This window comes from Geotrypetes seraphini, chromosome 14, assembly GCF_902459505.1.
Source record: "Geotrypetes seraphini chromosome 14, aGeoSer1.1, whole genome shotgun sequence".
Classification (NCBI taxonomy): Eukaryota; Metazoa; Chordata; class Amphibia; order Gymnophiona; family Dermophiidae; genus Geotrypetes; species Geotrypetes seraphini.
In genome coordinates this window covers 43,222,242-43,246,139 of record NC_047097.1, presented here as the reverse complement: position 1 = coordinate 43,246,139, position 23,898 = coordinate 43,222,242, and the positions used below count along the sequence as shown (strand labels likewise).

Below are 23,898 nucleotides of genomic sequence, written 5' to 3'. Positions count from 1 at the left end.
GTAAAATTTCTGAAAGGGCAAGTATAACATGAGGAAAATAGTTTAAAAAAAGCTGAAAGGAACAGCTGCAAAGTGAAGGGCTCCTTTTACTAAGGTGTGCTAACAGTTTTAGCCTACCCTACACAAACGATTAGCATGCGCTAAATGTTGTGCAGCCATCTGTATACCTATGGTGCATATGACAATGCACATTAATTTATTAGCGTGCACTAAATCCATTAGCGCATCTTAGTAAAAGACGAGTTTAAAGCAGATTTGGACATTGTTTAGAAATACCATCTTGGAAGCCTCTAGGCCAGATGTATTCCACAAATCAAAAAAGAAAGGAAGGTCAAATAACAATCAGCATGTGAGGTGAAGGAGGCTATTAGAGCCCAAAAACGACATCTTTTAGAAAATGGGGGAAAAAGGGATCCAAATGAAGAAAACAAGAAGCAGAAACAGTGGCATAGCAAGGGTGACTGGCGCCCCTCTCCCGCCCTTTTCCCCACCCACGCCACTGCACCCCTTCCCTGTACTTTTTTAACTTCGATATGAGCAGTGATGAATGTGTTGTCTGCTTCGGCTTCGGCGCTTTCTCTGACGTAACTTCCAGGAGGAAGTGACATCTGAGAGACCGTCGAAGCCGACGCGGGCAGTACATTCGTTGCTGCTCACGCTGAAGTTTAAAAGGTACGGGGAAGGGGCATGGGTGGGCATGCACAGCAGGGGTAGGAGGAGGGGTGCCCCAAGGAAGACCGTTCCCCCCAGCCCCGCCCGCCTTACTACGCCACTGAGCAGAAAAAGCACTGGCAAGTTACATAGATGCAAAGTATCAATAAAGAAGGCTAAAAGAATTTGAAAAGAAGCTGGCATTAGATGCAAAAATTCATAGCAAAACTCTTTTCAGGCACATTAGAAGCAGAAAGCCTGTGAGAGAGTCAGTTGGATTGTTAGATCATCAAGGTGTCAGACTCAAGGAATTATTTACACAATTCAAACCCTGTATACTGTATATTACTTCTGTTTCAATCAAACCAATCAAAATAATATAAATAGTTCTAAAACATATATAACAATAGCACCCATTTTGGTGAAAAGAAGGGAAAATAGTAGTATTCTTTAACAGGATGGTAATGTCCTGGTAAAAAAAAGAAAAAAGAAAAAAAAGGTCTGTTGGATGCCAAAATATATAAACTAGTCACTTACAGTACTCCATTCTGTATGAAACCACTTCACGCCACAGGGTTTTAGGTAGCAGGTTTGCTGACTGGGTGGTCTTTCCAAGAACGAACACTCATAGGGGTTCAACACAGTAAAACTACCCAAGGTTTTTCTTATGCAAATAACCTCTCTCTGTTGGGTTCCACTGTTACATTCAACTGAGCACTACATGAGGGAACAAAAAATGTGAGAAATTGCCATGAAGTATTCTATTTCTTTAGTATTATTAATAAGCCCTACTGAAAATGCTGTAAACTGGATTTCTGTAATATCAAAACTTGCAATACTGCATAGGTCTGCCAAAATAAGATTGATAGAAATTACAGGTAGCTCCATATAAAGCAAAGAATCTTTTTTCTGAATTTCAAAATCAATTTCCTTTGAAATCCAAAGACAACCAAGAAGGAAAGTTACTAAAGAGTGCTAATGGAATACTGTGTTTTATTTCCTAATTAATGGGCATTACTTAGCAAAGACATGTTATTAGTTGTCCTTAATACATGAGTTTTTAGTGGAACATATGACAACTAATAATGAGATGCAAAGCAGCTTGTTATTATTCAAGATGAACTTCACAAGATAGTGGGCCTGACTAGCTTTGCTTTGCTCTAGCTTTCTGGACTTCTGTAACACAGTTACAAAGGCCAATTTTTCCATTTCCAACATAAATGGCTATGTGCTAATTTTCCCATTAGCATGTGAGCACTTACCTACACCTATTTTTTAACATGGTAAGGGCTCATGCATTAACCACGTGCCAATTGTTTAACCTTTAATTGGCAGATGGTGAAACAGTTGATTTACGTAACTTGATCTTGAACAAGAGCAACAGTGCCAAGTAACAGGCATTTGGAGATGCAGATCTCTCCCATAAGAGCCATAGAAGACACATGTTGCTTCTGAGCAATAATGGCAAACAAAGGGTTAATGGACAGTGATATAGTTGCGCTAATTAGTGCAATACACATCCAACTCTCTGCTCCCCCATACTCATCCCCAGTGCTAAAACATACATTTTATTTTTTAACACGTGGGTAGCACGCACACATCCAAAAATTACTGCAGGATGCCTGAGTGGACCTCTTCAGTATACACATTTGTTCTGTGGTAAGCATGCGTCAATGCTTACTGCAGTTTAGTAAAGAGCCTCAGAGTAAATTTAATGTTACCTGCTTACATGTTAAATTCTGTATTGTTTACAGAGTTCTTGTATTGATTTTCAAGGCTATTCACTGTAACAGCCCTTGGTATTTGAGACAAGTGTTGTCCAACAAACAGCATCTTGGCACAGAGATGCTGTAAAGAAATGCCGTTCATTGCATCGCATCAACACACCTAACTTGAGTCGCCAAGTGTTAGAATTCCCTCCAGTGACACAGTTTCACTTAGGGGATTTATAGATAAACTGTGTAGCTTGGCTATGGGCCCTAAAATGACCAACTGTATTAGGAAACAAAGATGGTAAATGAGTTCAGTCTAAGACAAAAGATATTACCAGTGTTGTGCCTCAGAGATTGATCCTTGGCCCTGTTTCTAAGCAATATTTCAGAAAGATTGCTGGATAAACTTTATCTCTGAACATAATACCAACATCTCCAATAGGTGTGGAAACTATGGGGTGAGGGGGCAGGATCTAGTGAAGACTGAAGGATAGTCTACAATTTGACCAGTGGCTAAAAAAATTGCTCACTGCCACTAGCATGGTATAGTTCTGCAATTCCACCCGCTAGATGCAAGGATTATCATGTGATAAGTGCACAGCTTGTGTGCTGTTGGTGGCTGTACAATGCAGTACAAGGAACACTTAGGAACACTCCATTGCTGAAGCGGATTCACCTTATTAATAGGTATGGTAGCCTGTCTGGCCAGGAGTGCAGGGCTCAAGGGGAGAGCTGGACCACCGGAGGAATTAAGGTAGGAGGTATTCGCTCCATAAGACGCACCCTTATTTCCACCCACTTTTTTGGGGAAGTAAAAGTGTGTCTTATAGAGCGAAAAATACAGTATATTCATTTTGGTCATATAATATCCCAATGTCTTGAAATTATGTATGTTTTTTAGGACTACTGGGATTAGCTTTTTTGATGGTATATGTATTTTTCTTTTCATTTCATTTATTTCAATTTCTATTCTGCTTTTATTCAAAGCAGAGTACACAAATTAGTTACGCCAGCTTTTATCAAGCAGCGGTAGAGAGTTTTACCACTGGCTGGCAAGGAAAATGCTCCGATGCTCATTCAATTCCTATGAGTGTTGAAAAATTTATCTCACTGTCCCTCTGTAAAACTCTCTACCGCTGCTTGATAAAAGGAGTCCTTACAAAATAAAAATAATTTAAAAAGACCTCTAATAATAACAAAACAAACAGTCTGAAATCTGCCTTATGAATTTTACCTTTGTTTATAAGTTATTGCATTTTGGCTAAAGTTTAGTAATTTTACATTACACTTTTATATTTTGTCCCGTTGGTATTTATTTACTTTATTGTATACTGCATGTCCTTCCAGGCACTTTTAATGTTCTGTTACCATCAGTTGTTGATTACTTATCTCAGCTGTGTTTTTTTTATGTGACACCCTCTTAGAAATACAAAAACATAGAAACATGATGCAGAGAAAAGCCAAGGGTCAGATTCTTGAAAAGTCGCCAAAAGTTAGTCACTGGTAGGTGCCTAGATTGCGCCTACTGAAGACTAACTGAAGATTTTTAATTGGTTCTAAGTAGCTTGCTAATTGGTCATGCCATTAAAAACCAATTAAAAAACCCAATTAAAAAGGGGGAAGTGTCTCTCGGAGGGTGCAGAGACTGGAGCCAAGGGATTAGTTCCTAACTTTTGTTTGCTGTTTCTCCAGAGAGTTTTCTCCCAATATCGCAGTGCCTACTGAGAACAGGCACTGAATTGGACACCTTAACATCGGGTCCGCCCGGGAGATAAGAAAGCCTCCTCTCCTGTGGCAATATCGGGGAAGTGTCTCTCGGAGGGTGCAGAGACTGGAGCCAAGGGATTAGTTCCTAACTTTTGTTTGCTGTTTCTCCAGAGAGTTTTCTCCCGATATCGCAGTGCCTACTGAGAACAGGCACTGAATTGGACACCTTAACATCGGGTCCGCCCGGGAGATAAGAAGCCTCCTCTCCTGTGGCGCAGCCACAGGGCATGGCCGGAGGGGCGTGAGCCCCTTGAGAGCCATTGGAGCCTCTGGAGAAGGAACAGCTTCTAGTTAAGTTGAATTTACTTATCTATGAGTGATTTGTTTGTTCTTTGATAAAAATGGGGAAACATAAAGGGAAACTTCGTGTTTCAACACCAGTTAGTGTTGGACCTATGGATAAACATTTATTGCTACCAGGTACCCATAGGTTAACAGATAAACCTGATTCATTCTCAGGAGCATCCTTGAGTTCTCCAGAGCGTACCCCTCCCCTCCCTCAGGATCTTCCCAGGGACTTGGAACCTACAGGTTCACAAGGGGCTTCTTTTGAAGCCTCCGACCCCAATTGTCTGCGGAAATTTTATTTTCGCAGATGCCTCAAGTTTTCCCTGGAATAACCAATCAACCAGAGGGGTTGGAAGAAAACCCAGAGGAAGTTACTTTAAAAGATTTGTGGACTTTAAATATGAGGATGGAGGGGATGTTAAGGAAAGTTACTAATCATGTTCAAGTTTTTTCCAATGAAGTTGTTGATAAATTGGGAAATGTAGATGCTAACATTGGGAATTTAGATAAACGTACGCTCTCTCTCGGAAAGCAGATAAAGAATTTACAGACATCTATGGTGGCAGTTACAAAAGATTCCTTGAATATTTACTATAAGTTGGAAATGAGTGAGAATCAGGTTAGATCAAGGAATCTTAGATTAGTTAATTTTCCACTGACTCATTTATTATCTCCAGAGATGCTATTGAGAAAGTATCTCAAGGAAATATTAGGGGTCTCTAATTCTGACACCATGATGTTCTCTAACTTTTTCTATATACCTCAAAAGAAAAAATTTCCAGTAGAAGGGGGAATGGATCAATTAAGTATTGTAGATGTAGATTTAACTACATTTCTTGAAGATTCTCAGGATTTGATCCAAACCCGCTCTACTTTGTTAGTTACTTGTGTAAACGAGTTAGACAAAACTTTAATGTTAAAGCTGTATTTCCAGAATAGAGAGGCAAAATTCTGTGGTGAAAAGGTTCTAATATTTCCCGATGTGGCAAGGAAACAATATAGGAGAAAAGCCTTTTTGGCTTTACGTCCTAAAGTTCTTGAAATGGGTGCAACGTTTTTCCTTAAGTTTCCCTGTAAATGTATTCTGCATGTTCAAGATAAAGATTATGTATTTTGGGAATCTTCTCAATTAAAACTTTTTCTAAAAGGAAAGAAACAAGATTAATTATTATTATTATTATTAGCTTTTCTTAGTGAGGGGTTTAAAATATATCACCCTAAGAGGTAAATAGGTTTTGTGAAGGGGGGTAAGTTTGTTCTTTTTTCCTCCTTTATACCTATTTTTTTTTTCCTGTTATATAGTTTATTTGAATCATGAGATATCTTTCTTCATTTGTGGGCTAGATGGATATTTCCCCTAAGGGGTAAAATTGGTTCTTTTGTGGATAATGTATATTTTCTTTATATTCCATATTATGTTTATTTAAATGGATGTAATAATGTTAAAAAAATATTAAAAAAAAAACAAAAACCCAGTGAAAAAAATTAGACAGTGCTAGGCAGCCTCTGGGACCAGCGCCTAGCGTTACCTAATTATGTCGAAGTCCGGAAGTGGGTATGTTTAGGGATGGCACTGGACTTTGGTGACACCAGGCTATGCGAGCCGTGATTCTGCAAAGATCCTAGGTGCCGGAAAGGTAGGCCTGTAAAACCCTGGTTTACATTTCCAGCGCCTAGGGTCCTAGTTAAGTGCCGGTATCCCCAGTTCTGAAAGCGGCGCTTGGCTGTAATTGATACCGCTTACAGAATCATATCCCAAATGGCCCATCCAGTCTACCTATCTGCAGTATCCAGTATCCACATATATTTAACTCATGTATTGTAACACCCTTACTGAAGTTTATGTAAACTGCTCTGAATTGGCTCCCTAGTCATTTGTAGTGGTATAGAAGCATCCAATAAATATAAACATATTTTATCTCCTCCTCTCCCTATGAGATTCCACATGCCTGACCCGTACTTTTTTTAATTCAGTCTTTGTCTCCACCACCTCTACAAGAAGACTATTCCATGTATCTACCACCCTTTCTGTAAAAAAGTATTTCCTTAGATTACTCCTGAGCCTCTTAACTTCATCCTATTCCCACTCATTGTGGAGTTTCCTTCATTTGAAAAAGACTCACCTCGTATACATAAATGCCACAGAGATATTTAAATATCATTTTTTAGTATACATAAGAACATAAGCAGTGCCTCCGCTGGGTCAGACCAGAGGTCCATCGTGCCCAGCAGTCCGCACACACGGTGGCACAACAGGTCCAGGACCTGGACTGTAATCCTCTATCTATCCCCCTCTATCCCCTTTTCCAACAGCAAATTGTCCAATCCTTTCTTGAGCCCCAGTACCGTACTCTGCCCTATTACGTCCTCTGGAAGCGCATTCCAGGTGTCCACCACACGTTGGGTAAAGAAGAACTTCCTAGCATTCGTTCTGAATCTGTCCCCTTTCAACTTTTCCGAGTGCCCTCTTGTTCTTTTATTATTCGAAAGTTTGAAGAATCTGTCCCTTTCCACTCTCTCTATGCCCTTCATGATCTTGTAAGTCTCTATCATATCCCCTCTAAGTCTCCTCTTCTCCAGGGAAAAGAGTCCCAGTTTTTCTAATCTCTCAGCGTATGAAAGGTTTTCTATCCGTTTTATTAGACATGTCGCTCTTCTCTGAACCCTCTCGAGTAATGCCATATCTTTCTTAAGGTACAGCGACCAATATTGGACGCAGTACTCCAGATGAGGACGCACCATCGCCCGATACAACTGCAGGATAACTTCTTTTGTTCTGGTTGTAATACCCTTTTTGATTATGCCTAGCATTCTATTCGCCTTCTTAGCGGCCGCTGCGCACTGTGCCGTCGGCTTCATTGTCATGTCCACCATTACCCCCAAGTCCCTTTCTTGGGTACTCTCCTTCAATAATATCCCTCCCATCGTATAGCTACACCTTGGGTTTCTGCTACCCACATGTAGTACTTTACATTTCTCAACGTTGAACTTCATCTGCCATCTCGTCGCCCATTCCCCTAGTTTGTTCAAGTCTCTTTGCAATTCTTCGCAGTCCTCTTTAGTCCGAGCTCCACTAAATAGTTTTGTGTCGTCCGCAAATTTTATTATCTCACACTTCGTCCCTGTTTCTAGATCATTTATGAATATATTAAATAGCGACGGCCCAAGCACCAAGCCCTGCGGGACACCACTCGTGACCCTCCTCCAGTCCGAGTAGTGGCCCTTCACTCCCACCCTCTGTTTCCTACCCGCTAACCAGTTTCTGATCCATCTATGTACGTCTCCTTCCACCCCATGGTTCTTCAGTTTTCGAAGTAGGCGTTCGTGGGGTACTTTGTCAAAGGCTTTTTGGAAGTCTAGATATATGATGTCTATGGGGTCACCTCTGTCCATCCGTTTGTTAATTCCTTCGAAGAAGTGCAATAAGTTAGTTAGGCACGATCTCCCCTTGCTGAAACCATGTTGACTGGTTGTCAGAAGTTTCTTTCTTTCAAAATGTTCATCAATGTTGTCTTTTATAAGTGCTTCCACCATTTTACCTGGAACTGAGGTCAGACTCACCGGTCTGTAGTTGCCCGGGTCACCTCTTGATCCCTTTTTAAAGATGGGCGTAACATTGGCTATCTTCCAGTCCTCTGGGATCACACCTGTTTTCAGGGATAGATTGCAAATTTGCTGCAGTAGTTCCGCTATCTCCTCCTTTAGTTCCTTCAGAACCCTTGGATGGATTCCGTCCGGACCCGGGGATTTGTCAGTTTTTAGTTTTTCTAGCTGCCTGCGTACGTCTTCCAGGCTCACTTCCATGGATGTTAATTTTTCTGCTTGATCTCCCTTGAAGATTTGCTCAGGTTCCGGTATGTTGGATGTGTCTTCATTTGTAAACACAGACGAAAAGAACATGTTAAGTCTTTCTACTACTTCTTTCTCTTCCTTCACCACTCCCTTCCTGTCTCCATCGTCCAGCGGTCCCACCTCCTCCCTGGCTGGCTGCTTCCCTCTAACATATCTAAAGAAAGGTTTGAAATTTCGAGCTTCCCTGGCTAGCCTCTCTTCATACTCTCTTTTGGCTTTTCGAACCACACGGTGACATTCTTTTTGATACTTCCTGTGCTCTTTCCAGTTGTCCTCAGTTTTGACCTTTTTCCATTTCTTGAATGAATATTTCTTATTGCCTATCGCTTCCTTCACTATTTTAGTTATCCATGCCGGGTCTTTTGTTTGACTCTTTTTGCACCCCTTTCTGAATCTGGGGATATACAGATTTTGCGCCTCGCTCACCGTGTCCTTGAAAAAAGACCAGGCATGTTCTACCGTTTGCCATTTCTTGGAAGTGTTCCTAAGTTTCTTCCTTACCATTATCCTCATTGCTTCATAGTTTCCTTTCCTGAAGTTGAAAGTTGTCACAATGGTTCTATTTCCTTTCGGTATTCCTACTTCGACCTTGAACTTGATCATATTATGATCGCTGTTTCCCAACGGTCCTACTATTTCCACTTCCTTTGCAGGTCCCTTTAACCCATTTAGGATTAGATCCAGAGTGGCATTTCCTCTCGTCGGTTCTCTTACAAGCTGCTCCATGAAGGAATCTTGTATAGCCTCTAGGAATTCTGTCTCCCTAGCGCATTTTGAGCTTCCAAGACTCCAGTCTATCCCAGGATAGTTGAAGTCTCCCATAATAACCGTGTTACCACTTTTGCATTCACGCTTCATCTCGTCTTCCATTTCTTCATCTATATCTCTGGTTTGCCCGGGTGGACAATAGTATAGACCCATCTTTATTTCAGGCCCTTTCCTTCCAGGTATTTTAACCCATAGCGATTCCAGGTTGTTGGTCGTCTCTGCTTTGTCCATTTTTGTCGATTGTATGCTTTCTTTTATGTATAGGGCTATTCCACCTCCTTTCTGTCCTGACCTGTCCTGGCGATAGAGCTTGTACCCTGGCAGTGCTGTATCCCATTTGTTTTCTTCATTCCACCATGTTTCAGAGACTCCAATGATGTCTATGTCTTCTGCATTGGCCATGGATTCCAATTCCCCCATTTTGTTTCTTAGGCTCCTTGCATTAGTATATATGCAATTTAGATCCTGGTATTTTCTTGTCTTCATTTCCTTTCCCTGTGCTTCGGTCTTTTTTTTTTTTTCCCAATTCTTTATTCATTTTCATATCTCATAACAAGTATACAACAATCATTCAATATTCATACAATTCACTTGTATACTTCATATAATATTAAATCTTATATTATCCCCCCATCCCCCTTCCCTTCCACACATATCAACATTTTATTTGAATCTCACACATTATACCCTCCCAATCCCATATCATATTATTCTTCTATATAAAAAAAAGTGTCTAATCATTCGAATATTCAATCAATGGCCCCCAAATTTTTTTAAACTTGTTATAATTTCCTTTTTGCATAGCAAGAATTCGTTCCATTTTATAAATATAACATATAGAATTCCACCAAAAAGTATAGTTAAGTCTTGTATAATCTTTCCAATTTCTAGTTATATTCTGAATGGCAACTCCTGTCATAATCATTAGTAATTTATTATTATTTGCTGAAATTTGACTCTTTGCTCTCATCATTGTTCCAAACAAAATTGTATCATATGACATAGCAACTGGATTTTCTAGAAAATAATTAATTTGAGACCAAATTGACTTCCAGAAGGCGTTAATACAAGGACAATAAAAAATTAGATGATCCAAAGTCCCTGCTTCTAGATTACAGTGCCAACATTTATTAGATCTAGAGCTATCAAACTTTTGTAAACGTACTGGGGTCAAAAGAGCTCTATGCAACAAAAAGAACCAAGTCTGTCTCATAGATGCCGACACTGTACATCTAATTCTCCAAGACCAAATTCGTGGCCATTGAGAAGCAGAAATTTGATGCTTAATCTCAATGCTCCAAATGTCTCTTAGACCCGTTTTTTGTTTTTTATTTGTAAAACCATATATCAATTTATACCACTTAGCGGCTTGGTGACCCAAGAAATCCGCCTGGAAACACAGGATTTCCAAACTATATTGAGTATCAAGATCTTTCCATTCAGGGAACCCCTCCTGAATAGCCTGCTTCAGCTGCAACCATTTAAAACTTTGTGACTTAGTAAAACCATATTTATGTTGCAGCTGTGAAAAACTAAGCAGCTTACCATTTGAAATAACATCATTTAAAGTTCTTATTCCTGCAATGATCCATTGTTTCCAGAGAATTTTATGACCGCCTATTTTAATCTTGGAGTTTAGCCAAATGGATTGATTTAATGATTTAAAAATTGGAATAGGTGATAATTTAGTAACATATCTCAAAGTCTTCCAAGTATCAATCAAAATTCTATTCCCTTTGTATCTATTAGGCATTGGTATACTCAAAAGATGAACCAAATGTATAGGAAACATGAGTCGCCATTCTAAATACAACCAGTCTGGGACATTCTCCATGAGCTCTGGAAGGACCCAATACATACCCTGTCTTAAAATATAGGCTTGATGGTACCTATAAAAATTTGGAAAATTTACCCCCCCTTCCACAATTGTTTTTTGTAACTTTACTAAAGCAATTCTAGGTCTTTTCCCCAACCAAACAAATTTTGTAAGAATACCATTCAACTTTTTATAAAATGACCCCTGAAAAAAAACTGGTATCATACTCATTTGATAACAAACCACAGGCAATATCATTATTTTAATTGTTTGAACTCTCCCCCACCAAGATAAATATAAAGGATTCCATTGCTCACACATTTCCGTTACTTTCTTTAATAAAAGTTTTTCATTTTCCTTTACTGTATCTTCAATATTACTTTTGATATTGATTCCTAAATATTTTAATCCATCTTCTTTCCAAACAAATGTAAATGAATCAAATAATCCTTTGGTACAATGTACATTAAGTGGTAGCACTTCCGATTTGCTCCAATTAATCTTGTACCCAGAAAACTTTCCAAATTTTTCAATCAATTCAAGCAAACATGGAATAGTAGTCTCTGGTTTCCTCAAATAAAGCAGAATATCATCCGCATAAGCGGAGAGCTTATATTCCCAACTTGAAAACAGAATTCCTTGTATCTCCTTTGCCTGATTAATAGCTATCAACAAGGGTTCCAGAACAACATCAAAAAGCAAAGGAGACAAAGGACAACCTTGTCTAACCCCCCTTTGTAAACTAAATCTATCCAATAAATTATTATTAATATATAGCCTAGCACCAGGGGAGCTATACAATGTCTGAATCATTTGAATAAAACCAGTCCCTATACCAAACCATTCTAATGCTTGATACATAAAAGACCATTCAACTCTGTCAAAGGCTTTTTCTGCATCCAAAGAAATTAAGAATGCCGGATCCTGAATATCTTTTGTTAAATTTAAAGTATGAAAAGCCAGTCTGGTATTATTGGAAGAATGTCTTCTTGCAACGAATCCTGTTTGGTGAGTATCAATAATAAAAGGGAGAGCTTTGGCCAATCTTAATGCCAAAACTTTGGCTAAAAGTTTACCATCTACATTAATTAATGAAATAGGCCTGTAGTTTGATACCAAAGTATGATCTTTGTTTGGTTTTGGTAAGACAATAATTAATGAATCTGCCATAGTACCTGATATACAACTTTTATTCAGTTGGTATTGATATAATTTTAACAAATAGGGTAACAAAGTATTTTGAAATAATTTATAGAACTCTACTGTATATCCATCACCACCTGGAGCGGATCCAACTCTAAGAGACTTCAATGCTGTTTCTAACTCTTTTAAAGATATAGGTTCTTCTAAACTTCCTTTTATATGTTCAGGAATTTGAGGCCCCTTAAGTGAACTTAAAAATTCCAATCCATCCTTTTCTCTATCTCTGTAAGATTCAGAAGAATACAAGTCTTTATAAAAACTAAAAAATTGTTTTAGAATCTGATCAATTTTATTATGTGATTTTGCATTTTTATCTTTTATTACAACAATTTTTGTTCTTCTTTTCCTTGCTTTAAGATAATTTGCTAGCATTCTACCCGCCTTATTTGAATTTCCATAGTATTGAGTTTGTTGAGAAAATAAATCATTCCTTACAAATTTAGAGGATAACTCATTATATTTAACTTTTGCTTTTAATAATAATTGTAAAGTATTCCACTCCCATCTATTAATTAAATTACTTTCCAATACTTTAATTTCCTTTTCCAAATCAACAAATTGTTTCATAAACTTTTTCCTAACGTATGCTGAATATGAAATAATATTACCTCTCATGGTTGCTTTAAAACGCATCCCATAATACTTCCATATTTATATCATTAGTATCATTAATTTGGAAGAAATCAATCATTTTTATTTTAAAATCTTCAGTAAAATTTGAATCTACTACCAAAGAATTATCAAATCTCCAAACCGGCTTAGAATAATCCTTTTCACCATCCTTTAACTCAATCCATACAGCACCATGATCAGATAAGAGAATAGGATCTATAATAGCTTTTATTACATTTTTCGCTAAATTATTTGAAACAAAAATATAATCAATTCTTGAAAAAGAATTATGGACCTGTGAACAAAAAGAGAATTCCCGATCATTAAAATGAAGAATACGCCATATATCTATTAAATCACAAGATTTTACCAAATTATCTAGCCCTAATGATTTCATAACTCTACTTGGATTTTTATCCATAATTGAATCCATTACAGCATTGAAATCTCCAGCCACCACTAAATTAGAAGCAGCCAGTGGCATTAAAATTTGTAGTAGGTTCTTAAAAAACTCCATCTGATTCGTATTAGGAGCGTAGATGTTAAATAAGTCCAGGGTATTATTTTCCATGCTCATTTCAATATGCACCCACCTTCCTAATGGATCCATTTCTACCATCTTAAAATCAGCTGTACATTTTTTATTAATTAAAATGGCCACTCCAGCCTTTTTCCCATTTGCTGGAGCAAAAAATACTTTTGAAATCCATCCCCCTTCCAGCTTTTTAGATTCTATTGTGGACAGATGGGTCTCTTGGATGAAATATACATCCGCCTGTTGCTTTTTAAGGAAATTTAACATTTTTTTCCTTTTAATTTGGTGATTCAGGCCATTGACATTTAAAGAGTAGAATTTAGTCTCCATCTTTCAACTCAATAAAATTCCAGCATTGACACTCCAGTTTATATAAATGAAATTGATTAGACACCATCCTTCCCATAACATCCATAAAATATAAGAATATGATATAATATCCCCTACTACACAGATATTCTTTCCCTTTACTCTTAAATATCCCCCTCCCCATATCCCTCCCACCCCTCCCTTCATTATGGATAAACTTGAACCACGCATAGGATATGCAACCACTTCCAACCCCCAGGCATTTATACATTGTCTCCCACATATAAATGTACTTTTTCCCATCTTATATCTTACTACCATGACATATTATAAATATTAACATAACCATTTATTTCATTATTTTTCCATACTTTTATATAACCCAATTTCCAAAATGGTCAAATACCACCTTTACCTTTTTATCAATTCTCTTTTAAATCTTTTAAGTTCCCCCATATTCAATATTAATAAATGAACATTTCAAAACTTTACATATTTTATAAATCCTCCTTAAGTTCATCTTATATTCCTCCCTCCTCCCACTTTCACAGCATAATATCTATATTTCTTTTAATTTATTTATGAATATGCTTCTTTAAATATATTTATATTAGAATTCTATACCATTTCATTCAATTTCATATTCACTACACACATACATAAAAGAAGAAATGTAACATTTTCATAAATCCTTAGCATTCCATCCATTCTATTCCAGTCTTACTTTTATATTCCACTCCTGTTAATATATTTCTGTCTTTTAAACCTTTTCTTCCTTACATAGTCATTGGTTCAGAGTTATTCAGAAAGTCTTTCAACTTCCCTGGATCCTCAAAATATAGTGATTTACTCCCATAGGAAATCCTCATCTTTGCAGGGAAATATAAACCGTATCTATATCCTTTCTCTTTAAGCTGTGGTCTTAACTGCAGAAACTGCTGCCTCAATGCTGCTGTATTTTTTGCAAAGTCAGGCAAAAATAATAATTTTGATCCTTTATATGTCAAATTTTTGTCTGCTTTTGCCAACTTCAGTATTTCAAAGGCTTGCTGAAACCTTAACAGTTTAAAGATCAGCGGTCTGGGCTTTGACTGACTTTCTGACCGTTGGAACGGAATTCTGTGGGCTCTTTCAATTTCCAGAGGTTGTTTTGAGTTCAGCTGAAAAAGTTTTGGTATTAAAGTCTCCAGAAACTTTATGGGATTATCTCCCTCCAATTTTTCCGCCAGCCCAATTATTTTTATGTTCTTCCGACGTCCACGATTCTCATAATTTTCCAGTTGTTGTTGCATCTCTGAAATGATTTTTCTTTCAGCTTTAAACTGAACCTCTGTTAGTTCCAACTGTTCCATTTTTTTTTCCAGTGTTGTCACTCTCTGGTTTGCCAATTCCAATTGCTTATTTATGTTGACAACCTCTTCCTTTACTTCCTGTATGTAATCTGTGTTCTTTTGTAGCATCTGCTGTATTTTTTCCAGCGCTGTCATCACTTCTTTTTTATCAATTTCTTCCTCATCCAGGAGTGCAGTCTTTACTGGCGTCACATGATCATGCTTGACACGCTTACCAGTGCCCACAAAAGCCGTCTCAAGTTTCGTCTGTCTTAAAGTTGCCATCCTCTGACTTTATAGTAAGTTCTTTTGATACAAGAAACTTTATTTTATAGCAAATTCTTCAGAATTAGTGCCTGGGGGAGCAGAGCAATGTGATCACACCTCCATCTTGTGCGTGTTCCAAGCCACGCCCCCTGTGCTTCGGTCTTTAGTTTATTCTCTTGTGCTACAATACTTCTAACCTCCTCTTCTGTGTTAGTCAACTCCTGTAATTTGATCATTGTTTCTTCTCAGCCTTTTTTCCCTCTAGTATCTTCGTGGGATATCTTCTTCCGAATCGTCGACGCTTGGTCGACTGTCGGCTTTCCCCTTCTTCTTAGTTTAAAGCCTGTTCTATTCCTCTCCTGACGTTGTTTGCTAGAAGTCTAGTTCCCGCCGTGCTCAGGTGCAGTCCATCTCTCCTTGCTCTTGCCCCAGAACGTTGTCCAGTTCCTCACGAAGTGGAATCCTTCTTCCTCGCACCATTTCCTCATCCACGCATTTATTGATTGTAGTTCCTCCTGTCTTTTCACATCTGCCCTCGGTACCGGTAGGATCTCTGAGAACGCTATCTTCTGAGTCCTCATCTTCAGCTTCCTTCCCAGAATCTTGAACTGTTCAATCAGCGCGCTTCTTCTATAGTCTCTCCTGCTGACATCATTCGTCCCGACGTGGATCAATACTGTGGTCTCTTCCGTCTCCGCTCCGTCCAGGATCTTTCCAATTTTGTCTATGATGTCCTTGGTTCTTGCTCCTGGGAGACAAGTCACCAGTCGATCCTCTCTGCTACGTGGCTGTCCACATGCCTCAGGATCGCTGACTTTCCCTTCTTTAATTTTCGCTTCGGTCTCAGGTCAATGTCCTTGGAGTACTTCGCTGCTTCTTCTTCTATGTCTTCGATGTACTTCGCTGTTTCTTCTTCTAGGCATCGACTAGCCATTTTCTCCCCCTCGTGTGATGTTCCTCTGTGGGCGTCTTCTTTGAGGTCATCTGCTTCTTCTTCTCCCTTCCATGTTGGTGTTGGTGTAACTTCGTCTTCCATCTGAAGTTCGTTCTCTTCCACCCTCCTCCTGTAGGCTTCCTCAATGAATTTCTCGAGTTCCCTAACTTCCTCCTCAATGTGTCTCTCGTTCATGAAGTCTTCAGCTGTCCTGACTGGGTCCTCAGTAGTGTAGAGTCCTTCTAGCACCTGTATCTTGTCCTCTAGTCGCTTTACTTCCTTCTTCAAGCTTTTCAGCTCCTGACACCGACCGCATACATATGACTGTCTCCCCGAGGGGAAGTAGTCATACATATGACAGTCTGTGCAGAACACTGGAAAGCTCATCTTCTGGTTTCCCTCTACTTCCATTGTTGTTCCTGCTGTAAGATAACAGTTAGTAGTTTACGTGTGACCTGCTGATGTTATGTATGGTAGTGCCTTCTGTGTCTGCTTTGTGTCCTCTCTCTCACTCTCTCTGCCTGTTGCTGGTGTCCTCTCTGCCTTTTGCTTGTGTGTACTGTCTTGGCTTTACCTTACCTGTTTATGTGTGTTCCTTATGTGCCTGTCTCCCCTTTACCTTCTGTGCCTGCCGATTCCTTACCTTGCAGGCTTTCCCTGGTGTCCTTGCTTGTGGTGACTTTGTCCCTTCTTGAGGCCCTTCGCAAAGGCGCTCTCGCTAAGGCGAGCGCCTTTGCTGCTCGCCTTCGCCGCACGCCGAACGGCTGAGTGCCATTAGCTACCCTTTTAAGGGGTAGCTCTTCTGGATGACGTTAGGGGTGGACGGAGCTAACTCTCGCCGCTGCCCCAGTCAATCCTGCCTCCTCCGCTCCTTCTGTTCACCTCCGGTTCTGTTTCTCTCTTTGTTTTGCTCCCCTGTTCTCCTCCTCTGCTTCTCTGCTTCCTCTCTGCCTTCTACAGAGCGCCCTTTTTTGCTGCACATTTATTTCATTTATCATTTTATGTGTCTACTTTTACCACTTCAAAATTATCGTTTCTCCTCTACATACACTTTCTTCACATACAATATTTTTAAATATGATCTCTTTTTCTTGGCATTTTTTCATTAATCATCAATTCATCATGGTTTCATGCCCCATATCTGCATTTGACCTTTACACTTTGCACATATTTTAATGTTTATGTATTTTTTGATGTTTGTTTTATGAGGACCTCTGAGGAAGACTTAGTAAGAACATAAGAACATAAGAAGTGCCTCTGCTGGGTCAAACCAGAGGTCCATCGTGCCCAGCAGTCCGCTTGCGCGGCGGCCCAACAGGTCCAGGACTTGTGTAGTAGTCCTCTATCTATACCCCACTATCCCATTTTCCTTCAGAAAATTGTCTAATCCCTTCTTAAACCCTAATACCGTATTCTGTCTTATCACGCCCTCTGGGTCCATCTTCAATCAAGTGTGATTTCAGTACAGTGCCAATTCCTAATACTGGAATAAAGGGTTCATAGTCTGTCATGCGCAAGACACCAGCACGCCGACAATCCAGTGCTGACAATTCAGTGCAAGAAAGAAGTGTGCTGCGGAAAAACTTAATTTTAAAGAGCTCCGAAGTGGGGTGTGAGTGGGGAACTTTACTGCATAGTGTTCACGCTGCTGTTGGAGGAGGGGGGTTGGAACCCTGTATTATAGAGAAAACAGAACTTTTTTCCAAATTTTTTTGAGAAAAGTTCCGTTTTCTCTATAATGTAGGGGGGTTGCACCCCCCCACACCCCTCCCATCAGCGTGAACATGATGCAGTAAAGTGGGTGGGTGGGTTCCCCCCACGCCCCCAGTCGAAGCTCTTTAAAACAAATTTTTCCCGCAGCGTGCTTCTTTCTTGCGCTGAATTGTCAGCGCTGGCTTGTCGGCGCACTGGTGTCTGGCGCGCGATTATCCCGTCACCGGAATAAAGTCTTGGTTATTTTTATTCCTGCTCGTCTGTTGTGATCATTCCTGATGGCTTGTCTACCCATAACCTGTCCAGTTCCTATACTTCATAATAGGCTTTGTGTATTAGCATATTGCAGCATGGCAGTGCTTATGCATTAACTGTTAGCATGTGCTAAATCACATGCTAGCTTCTTTGCACACTTTAGTAAGCAAGTCCCTTAGTGGGTGAATCAGATCTTTAGTTTGTTTAAGAACAAACATCCAACTTTGTGTGACCTGGAACTCACCTGACTCCAACTCCCAGTAAACCATTCCACTTTGCCTTGGCAAGGTCCATTATCACATGATATTGTATCAGAAGGTTTACTATTTCCACAGCCTTCCAGGGGTAAACTGCTGATATGGTTGGTTAGGCAAACTACTGACCGTGTTCGAACTCCTTCACCACATTCCACCGAGCACTGCAAAAGAAGGCAAAGCTTTCCTTACCGTCCTTAGAATTACTTTTCTGCAACACAGTGGAACCAATCAGTAACAGTGAGTAATGAACCAGCAGTCAAGTCTCAGTCAAGTAACAGCAATTAAGTATTTCTGTTTGTGTTGTTTATTGTCAGCAGTATTGTTATATGTATGTTGGTTGTATTGTAATATGTTTATTGTACTATATTGTTTTGTTGTCTTATTGAAATATGTGTTGTATGTGAAGGTCGTAATTTGTTGTTTCTCATTTGGATGCCATTGTACTCCTCATAGAATTGCAGGATTTGCGGAATATAAATTTTTAAAATAAATAAATAAACCGGTGGCCTACTCATTTTGTCTTCTTAATTGACTGGAACAATTGTTGTGTTACTAATTGAAAAGTCATAGGCAGCTGTGGCTCTCATCTCTGGTTTGAAAATGGTGACTGAGGTTCACATTCAACAAATTTATGCATGGAAAATTGGATCTTACATACATACACACACTCTACATATTTTCCTCCTATGTGACATTAATTGTGTTTGCTCAGTTTATTTTTTATTACACATACGAGGTGTAATAAAAATATAGTGAATGCTGTTGCCAAGCACCATTCAATGGAAAGGCAGGGATCTTCAATACGGGAAGTGGTGTGTCCAACCTTATTAACAGTATGTGACAAGTTTCAATTTGTTCAGTCAGTCAGTTGTGAGCTATGGTTGAGAGAAGGTGTGTTATAAAGTGTGCGTAGCTCATGGATCATGAACAACATGAAATTTTGATTCAAACTGCAAAAAAGTGTTAAAGAAACACACAAAGGCCCGGATCTGCAAAGTGTGTCCCGATTTTAGGCAGCTGTAGGCATCCTACAGCTGTCTAATCAGCCAATCGGGATGTACTTTAAAAAAAAAAAAAAATGTTCCCAAGCCATGCTTCTCCCGAGTAGAGGGAGAGACGCTTACAATGTATAGCTTACAATAAGTATAGCGACCGCAACTGCCTGTCCCCTCCCCCAGTCACCATCAGGAAGGTGCCCAACTCCTCCTGCCAGAAGGTCGCTCACCCAACACCCTCGATCGCCGGCAGGAGGGTGCCTAACTCCCTCCCCCCCTGATGACCCCTCAACTAACCTCTAAATTGTTGGCCGGATGGACGGATCTTGCTGCCGTCTGTCCGTTAGGACCGCCTCGTTGAAATGAAGCGGGCCCACCCTTCCCCGCTAAGCCTAAGGCCTGATTGGCCCAGGCTCTAGAAGTCTTCTCTACTACTTGTGGGCCATCCCCACAAGTAGTAGAGAAAGACAGACTGTTCACCCTCTCCAAGGTAGGGAGAACGAGAGGACACTCTCTAAAGTTGATTCTGTAAAAACGTAAGGAAATTCTTCTTCACCCAGAGAGTGGTAGAAAACTGGAACGCTCTTTCGGAGTCTGTTATAGGAGAAAACACCCTCCAGGGTTTCAAGACAAAGTTGGACAAGTTCATGCTAAACTGGTGAGACTGGACTCATTTGAAGCACTGGTCTTGATCTTGTGGCCACCACGTGAGCGGACTGCTGGGCAGGATGGACCATTGGTGTGACCCAGCAGCGGCAATTCTTATATTCTTATCTCTACTACAGTTTGATTTACTTGAGAAAGAGAAGTATAAACAGGGATTAAAATAGTAATATTGTCGGCATAACTAAATAATTTAATTTTAAACTGAGATAATCTGTTGCCCAAAGAGGCCAAATAAAAATTAAAAAGCAATGAGGACAGAGGAGACCCCTGGGGTACTCCACATGGATTACTCCAACTGTTTGAGAGCTCATTATTAAGTTTTACTTGATAAGTTCTTAATTTTTTTTTTTTATTTATTCAGCTTTATTTTACATCAAAAGAAATTCTTTGATAAAGAAACATAATAATACCTAATAGGAAATAAAATATTAAGTATTACTTATATATTACCATGATAACAGTCCACAACTATGGGAGAGAGAATCAAGCAGAAATCAGGGATAGCTGATTATAACATAAGCAAAATTATACATATAATAAGTACAGAGCATAACGAATGTATACTAACTATACGGTTTGGTTGGTGACTTCAGTGGACATCTGAGGGGATACAGAAGCCGCTTTACCCTCCAAGAAAAATTGTAATTGATCGGGTTCATAAAAAACATATCTATTTGCTTGATAAATAATACAACATTTACATGGAAAGCACAGCTGAAAGGTAGCTCCTAACCCCAATACAGATTGACGTAACATTAGAAATTTTTTCCAACGCAGCTGCGTCCATTTAGAAACATCTGGAAATATAGCTATTCTAGAACCATAAAATTCAACATTCTCAGCCCTGAAGAATAGACGAAGAACTGCTTTGTCTTGTAAAAAAATAAAGGTCACAAGTAAAGTAGCCCTTTCAGAAATTTCAGAAGGTGAACACTCCAAAATGTTTGTAATATCTAGTTCAGTCTGTTGATTTTCTATGTCCTGAGTCATTGGTTTAGGAGTATTTAAATAATATAATTTCTGTAAGGGAGGCACTGAAGTCTCAGGATATTTTAAGACTAAAGTTAGGAATTGATGAAAAAGTTCCTTGGGTGATTGTAGTCTGGTAACTGGAAAATTAATTAGTCTTAAATTTAAATTCCTGTTGGCATTTTCCAGATTTTCAATCTTCCTAGACAACATTGCTTTGTCTTTAACTTGAAGATTAGAGATTTTTTGTAAATCAGAGACCTGTTTCTCATATTTGTCTATAGTCTCTGGTCTTGATGTTGAATTTTCCCCTCAATCTCTTTCAATTGTAATGAAGAAGTTTGCGTAGCTATAACAGAATAGGAGCATACCTTATGAAGGCTTTCAATAGCCTCCCAGAGTGCTTCCAAGTCAATCACCAATGGTTTCCTCAATGGGGTCAGGAGGGAAGCAGGAAACGTCGATGAAACAGAAGAATCCAAGTCAGATTGAATTTTTCCATTCCCTGAACCACCATGAGCTCCTAGTCCCCCCATCGCTGGCAATTGTTGTGATAGATCCAGCGAGACTGAAACTGCCTCCGGGGTCAAGGGTAAACCCGGCAGCGCAAGTGGAGTAGATAATATCCCCGCTGCTTCCTGCAACGCCGTCGGCATACCCTACATTCTCCCTGGGCGTGGGGGGCTCCCGGACCAACTGGGCTAAGCGAAACTTCGCTTCCCGAAGTCAAGATCAATCCCTCTCGACGAGCCGGAACGCCCTGGACAACCGGGACAGCAAAAGAAGTTATTGCTGTCTGGCGCGATAGCGAGGAGGTGGAGGAGGCAGGAAGATCACCTCTCTGTTTCCCTCTGCTCTTGGGCATGCTGAAAAGGTACGAAGAAAAAGGTTCGAAGTACTTAAATTTCCAATGCAGAGAGAGCCTCGAGCTATGCGACTAGCTCTGTTGCCATCTTGAATCTCTCTCCCAAGTTCTAAAAAAACCCTCGAACCATTTCAAAACTTGGCCGTGTATACCTATAGCATCCAGACATTCCAACAATTTATCATGATCCACAAGATCAAACGCACTACTACCAATCAGGCCTTAGGGTTAGTGGGGATGGGCGGGGATGGGCCATCCCCACAAGTAGTAGAGAAAGACACTAAGTAGTAGAGAAAGACAGACTGTTCACCCTCTCCAAGGTAGGGAGAACGAGAAGACACTCTCTAAAGTTGATTCCGTAAAAACGTAAGGAAATTCTTCTTCACCCAGAGAGTGGTAGAAAACTGGAATGCTCTTTCGGAGTCTGTTATAGAGGAAAACACCCTCCAGGGTTTCAAGACAAAGTTGGACAAGTTCATGCTAAACTGGTGAGACTGGACTCATTTGAAGCACTGGTCTTGACCTTGTGGCCACCACGTGAGCGGACTGCAGGGCAGGATGTGTGCGAACTTGTGAGACAGATCCCTTGGCAATACTACATTTCGGAGCCCTTTGACCATCTGGTTCTGTATGGCTGCAGGCTTTAAAGCTCTGTTTACTGGAGGAGACTGTCCAGCATACATAGTTGCATCACTCTTAAGGATCTGATCAGAGGTTACATTAGACAAGGTGGTATTTTTAGGCATGGAAAAATTGGACATGTTCTCCTCAATCTGCTCAGATGCCTTCAAATGCCCTTTAATGTTCATCTGATCTCGGGCTAAATCTTGCCTCCTGAGCTGATCTTCAAAATAGTTAAACTGTTGCTGCCGCATCTGTACAATTGATTTGCAACTGCTCAAATTTCTGTAGGTATTCGGTCTGCAGTTTGTTGCTGGTATTCCAATCCATACTTCTTTAAAAGAGTTTTCTTTAACTCATCTGTTCGGGGAAAGGCCACATCCTTCAATTTCTTCATAATATCTTGTTTCTCTGGTACAGCATACTGCCAATAGTCTCGATGATTAGGGAGTTTGTCTACAAACAAGATTATAAACTTGTTAAAAAGAACAAATGCATTTTCCAGCTGCCATCCATTCCATCTTTACCCCGGATCAGAAGTAGCGGCGTGGAGTAATGACCTCATTGATTGTGACATTGCAGCCAAGTTTGCTTAAAGCGCACACCCACTCTTCAGGACTCAAGGATATATCTGCATGGTCAGGCATTGCTGCCAGTTTCTTCAGTGAGCCAACAGAAAAAAGCTACTCCATATTGCCTTCTTTCTGCAAATTTTCATATTCACATCGTCTTCCTAATCCTATCCTTGGAAGTATTATCTTCTGGATTTTCCCATTCTTGTCAAGAGCCTCCTGCGAGGCACAAGATCCAGCATTCAACAGCCGTTTCTAGGCAAACTGAGACGCTTCTCCTGCTCCTGGGCCTTCCTGCCTCAGTGAAGAGAAAAAGGAAACGCGTGTTTTCACAGCTCGACTTCCCTCAACACCTCTTTCCCCTTCTCGCATCAAGGTCTATTCTTGAGAAGCACACGCGAGAATGACGCTTCCAGCTGGTGGTTCCTGTCAGTGGGAGAAGCTGGCACGGTCTGAACCCCCACGAGCAGGAGAGCGGAATGAGAGCCATATGGGGCGCGGGCCGCAGTGAGATCCATTTTGGGCCGCATGTTGTGCAGGACTGGACTAAGGCAAGTTGTAAGCTTCCTTCTTTCACTGACCTATCTTCCATAGGTCAGCGACAGAGAGAAGCTTACAACTTGCTGCTCTTGCTTACTTCGGGCCTTCTTCATTGCCGGGTCCTGCCTTCACAGAAACAGAAAGTAGGCAGGACCCGGCAGCGAGGAAGGCCTGAAGCAAGCAAGAGCAAGTTGTAAGCTGACCTGTCTCCTGTAGCAAACCCATGCTCCGGGGCTCTAAAGCACAGTTACTTACCGTAACAGGTGTTATCCAGGGACAGCAGGCAGATATTCTTAACACATGGGTGACGTCACCGACGGAGCCCTCGGTACGGACCTTTTTAACTAGAAGTTTCTAGTTGGCCGCACCGCGCGTGCGCGAGTGCCTTCCCGCCCGACGG

The 23,898-nt window shown here is 40.2% G+C and overlaps 1 protein-coding gene across 4 annotated transcripts in view; it reads right to left on the bottom strand.

Annotated features, from left to right (window-relative positions):
• The window catches only part of THSD4 (thrombospondin type 1 domain containing 4), a 1,080,479-nt gene that overhangs the window by 5,235 nt on the left and 1,051,346 nt on the right, over positions 1-23,898 (bottom strand). For all 4 annotated transcript variants that reach the window (XM_033919867.1, XM_033919866.1, XM_033919868.1 and 1 more), the window contains 2 exons: positions 18,258-18,431; positions 1,189-1,368 (listed from right to left, as the gene is read on the bottom strand). In XM_033919867.1, coding sequence (XP_033775758.1) covers positions 1,189-1,368; positions 18,258-18,431 — 354 coding nt within the window. The remainder of the gene's footprint in view (positions 1-1,188; positions 1,369-18,257; positions 18,432-23,898) is intronic.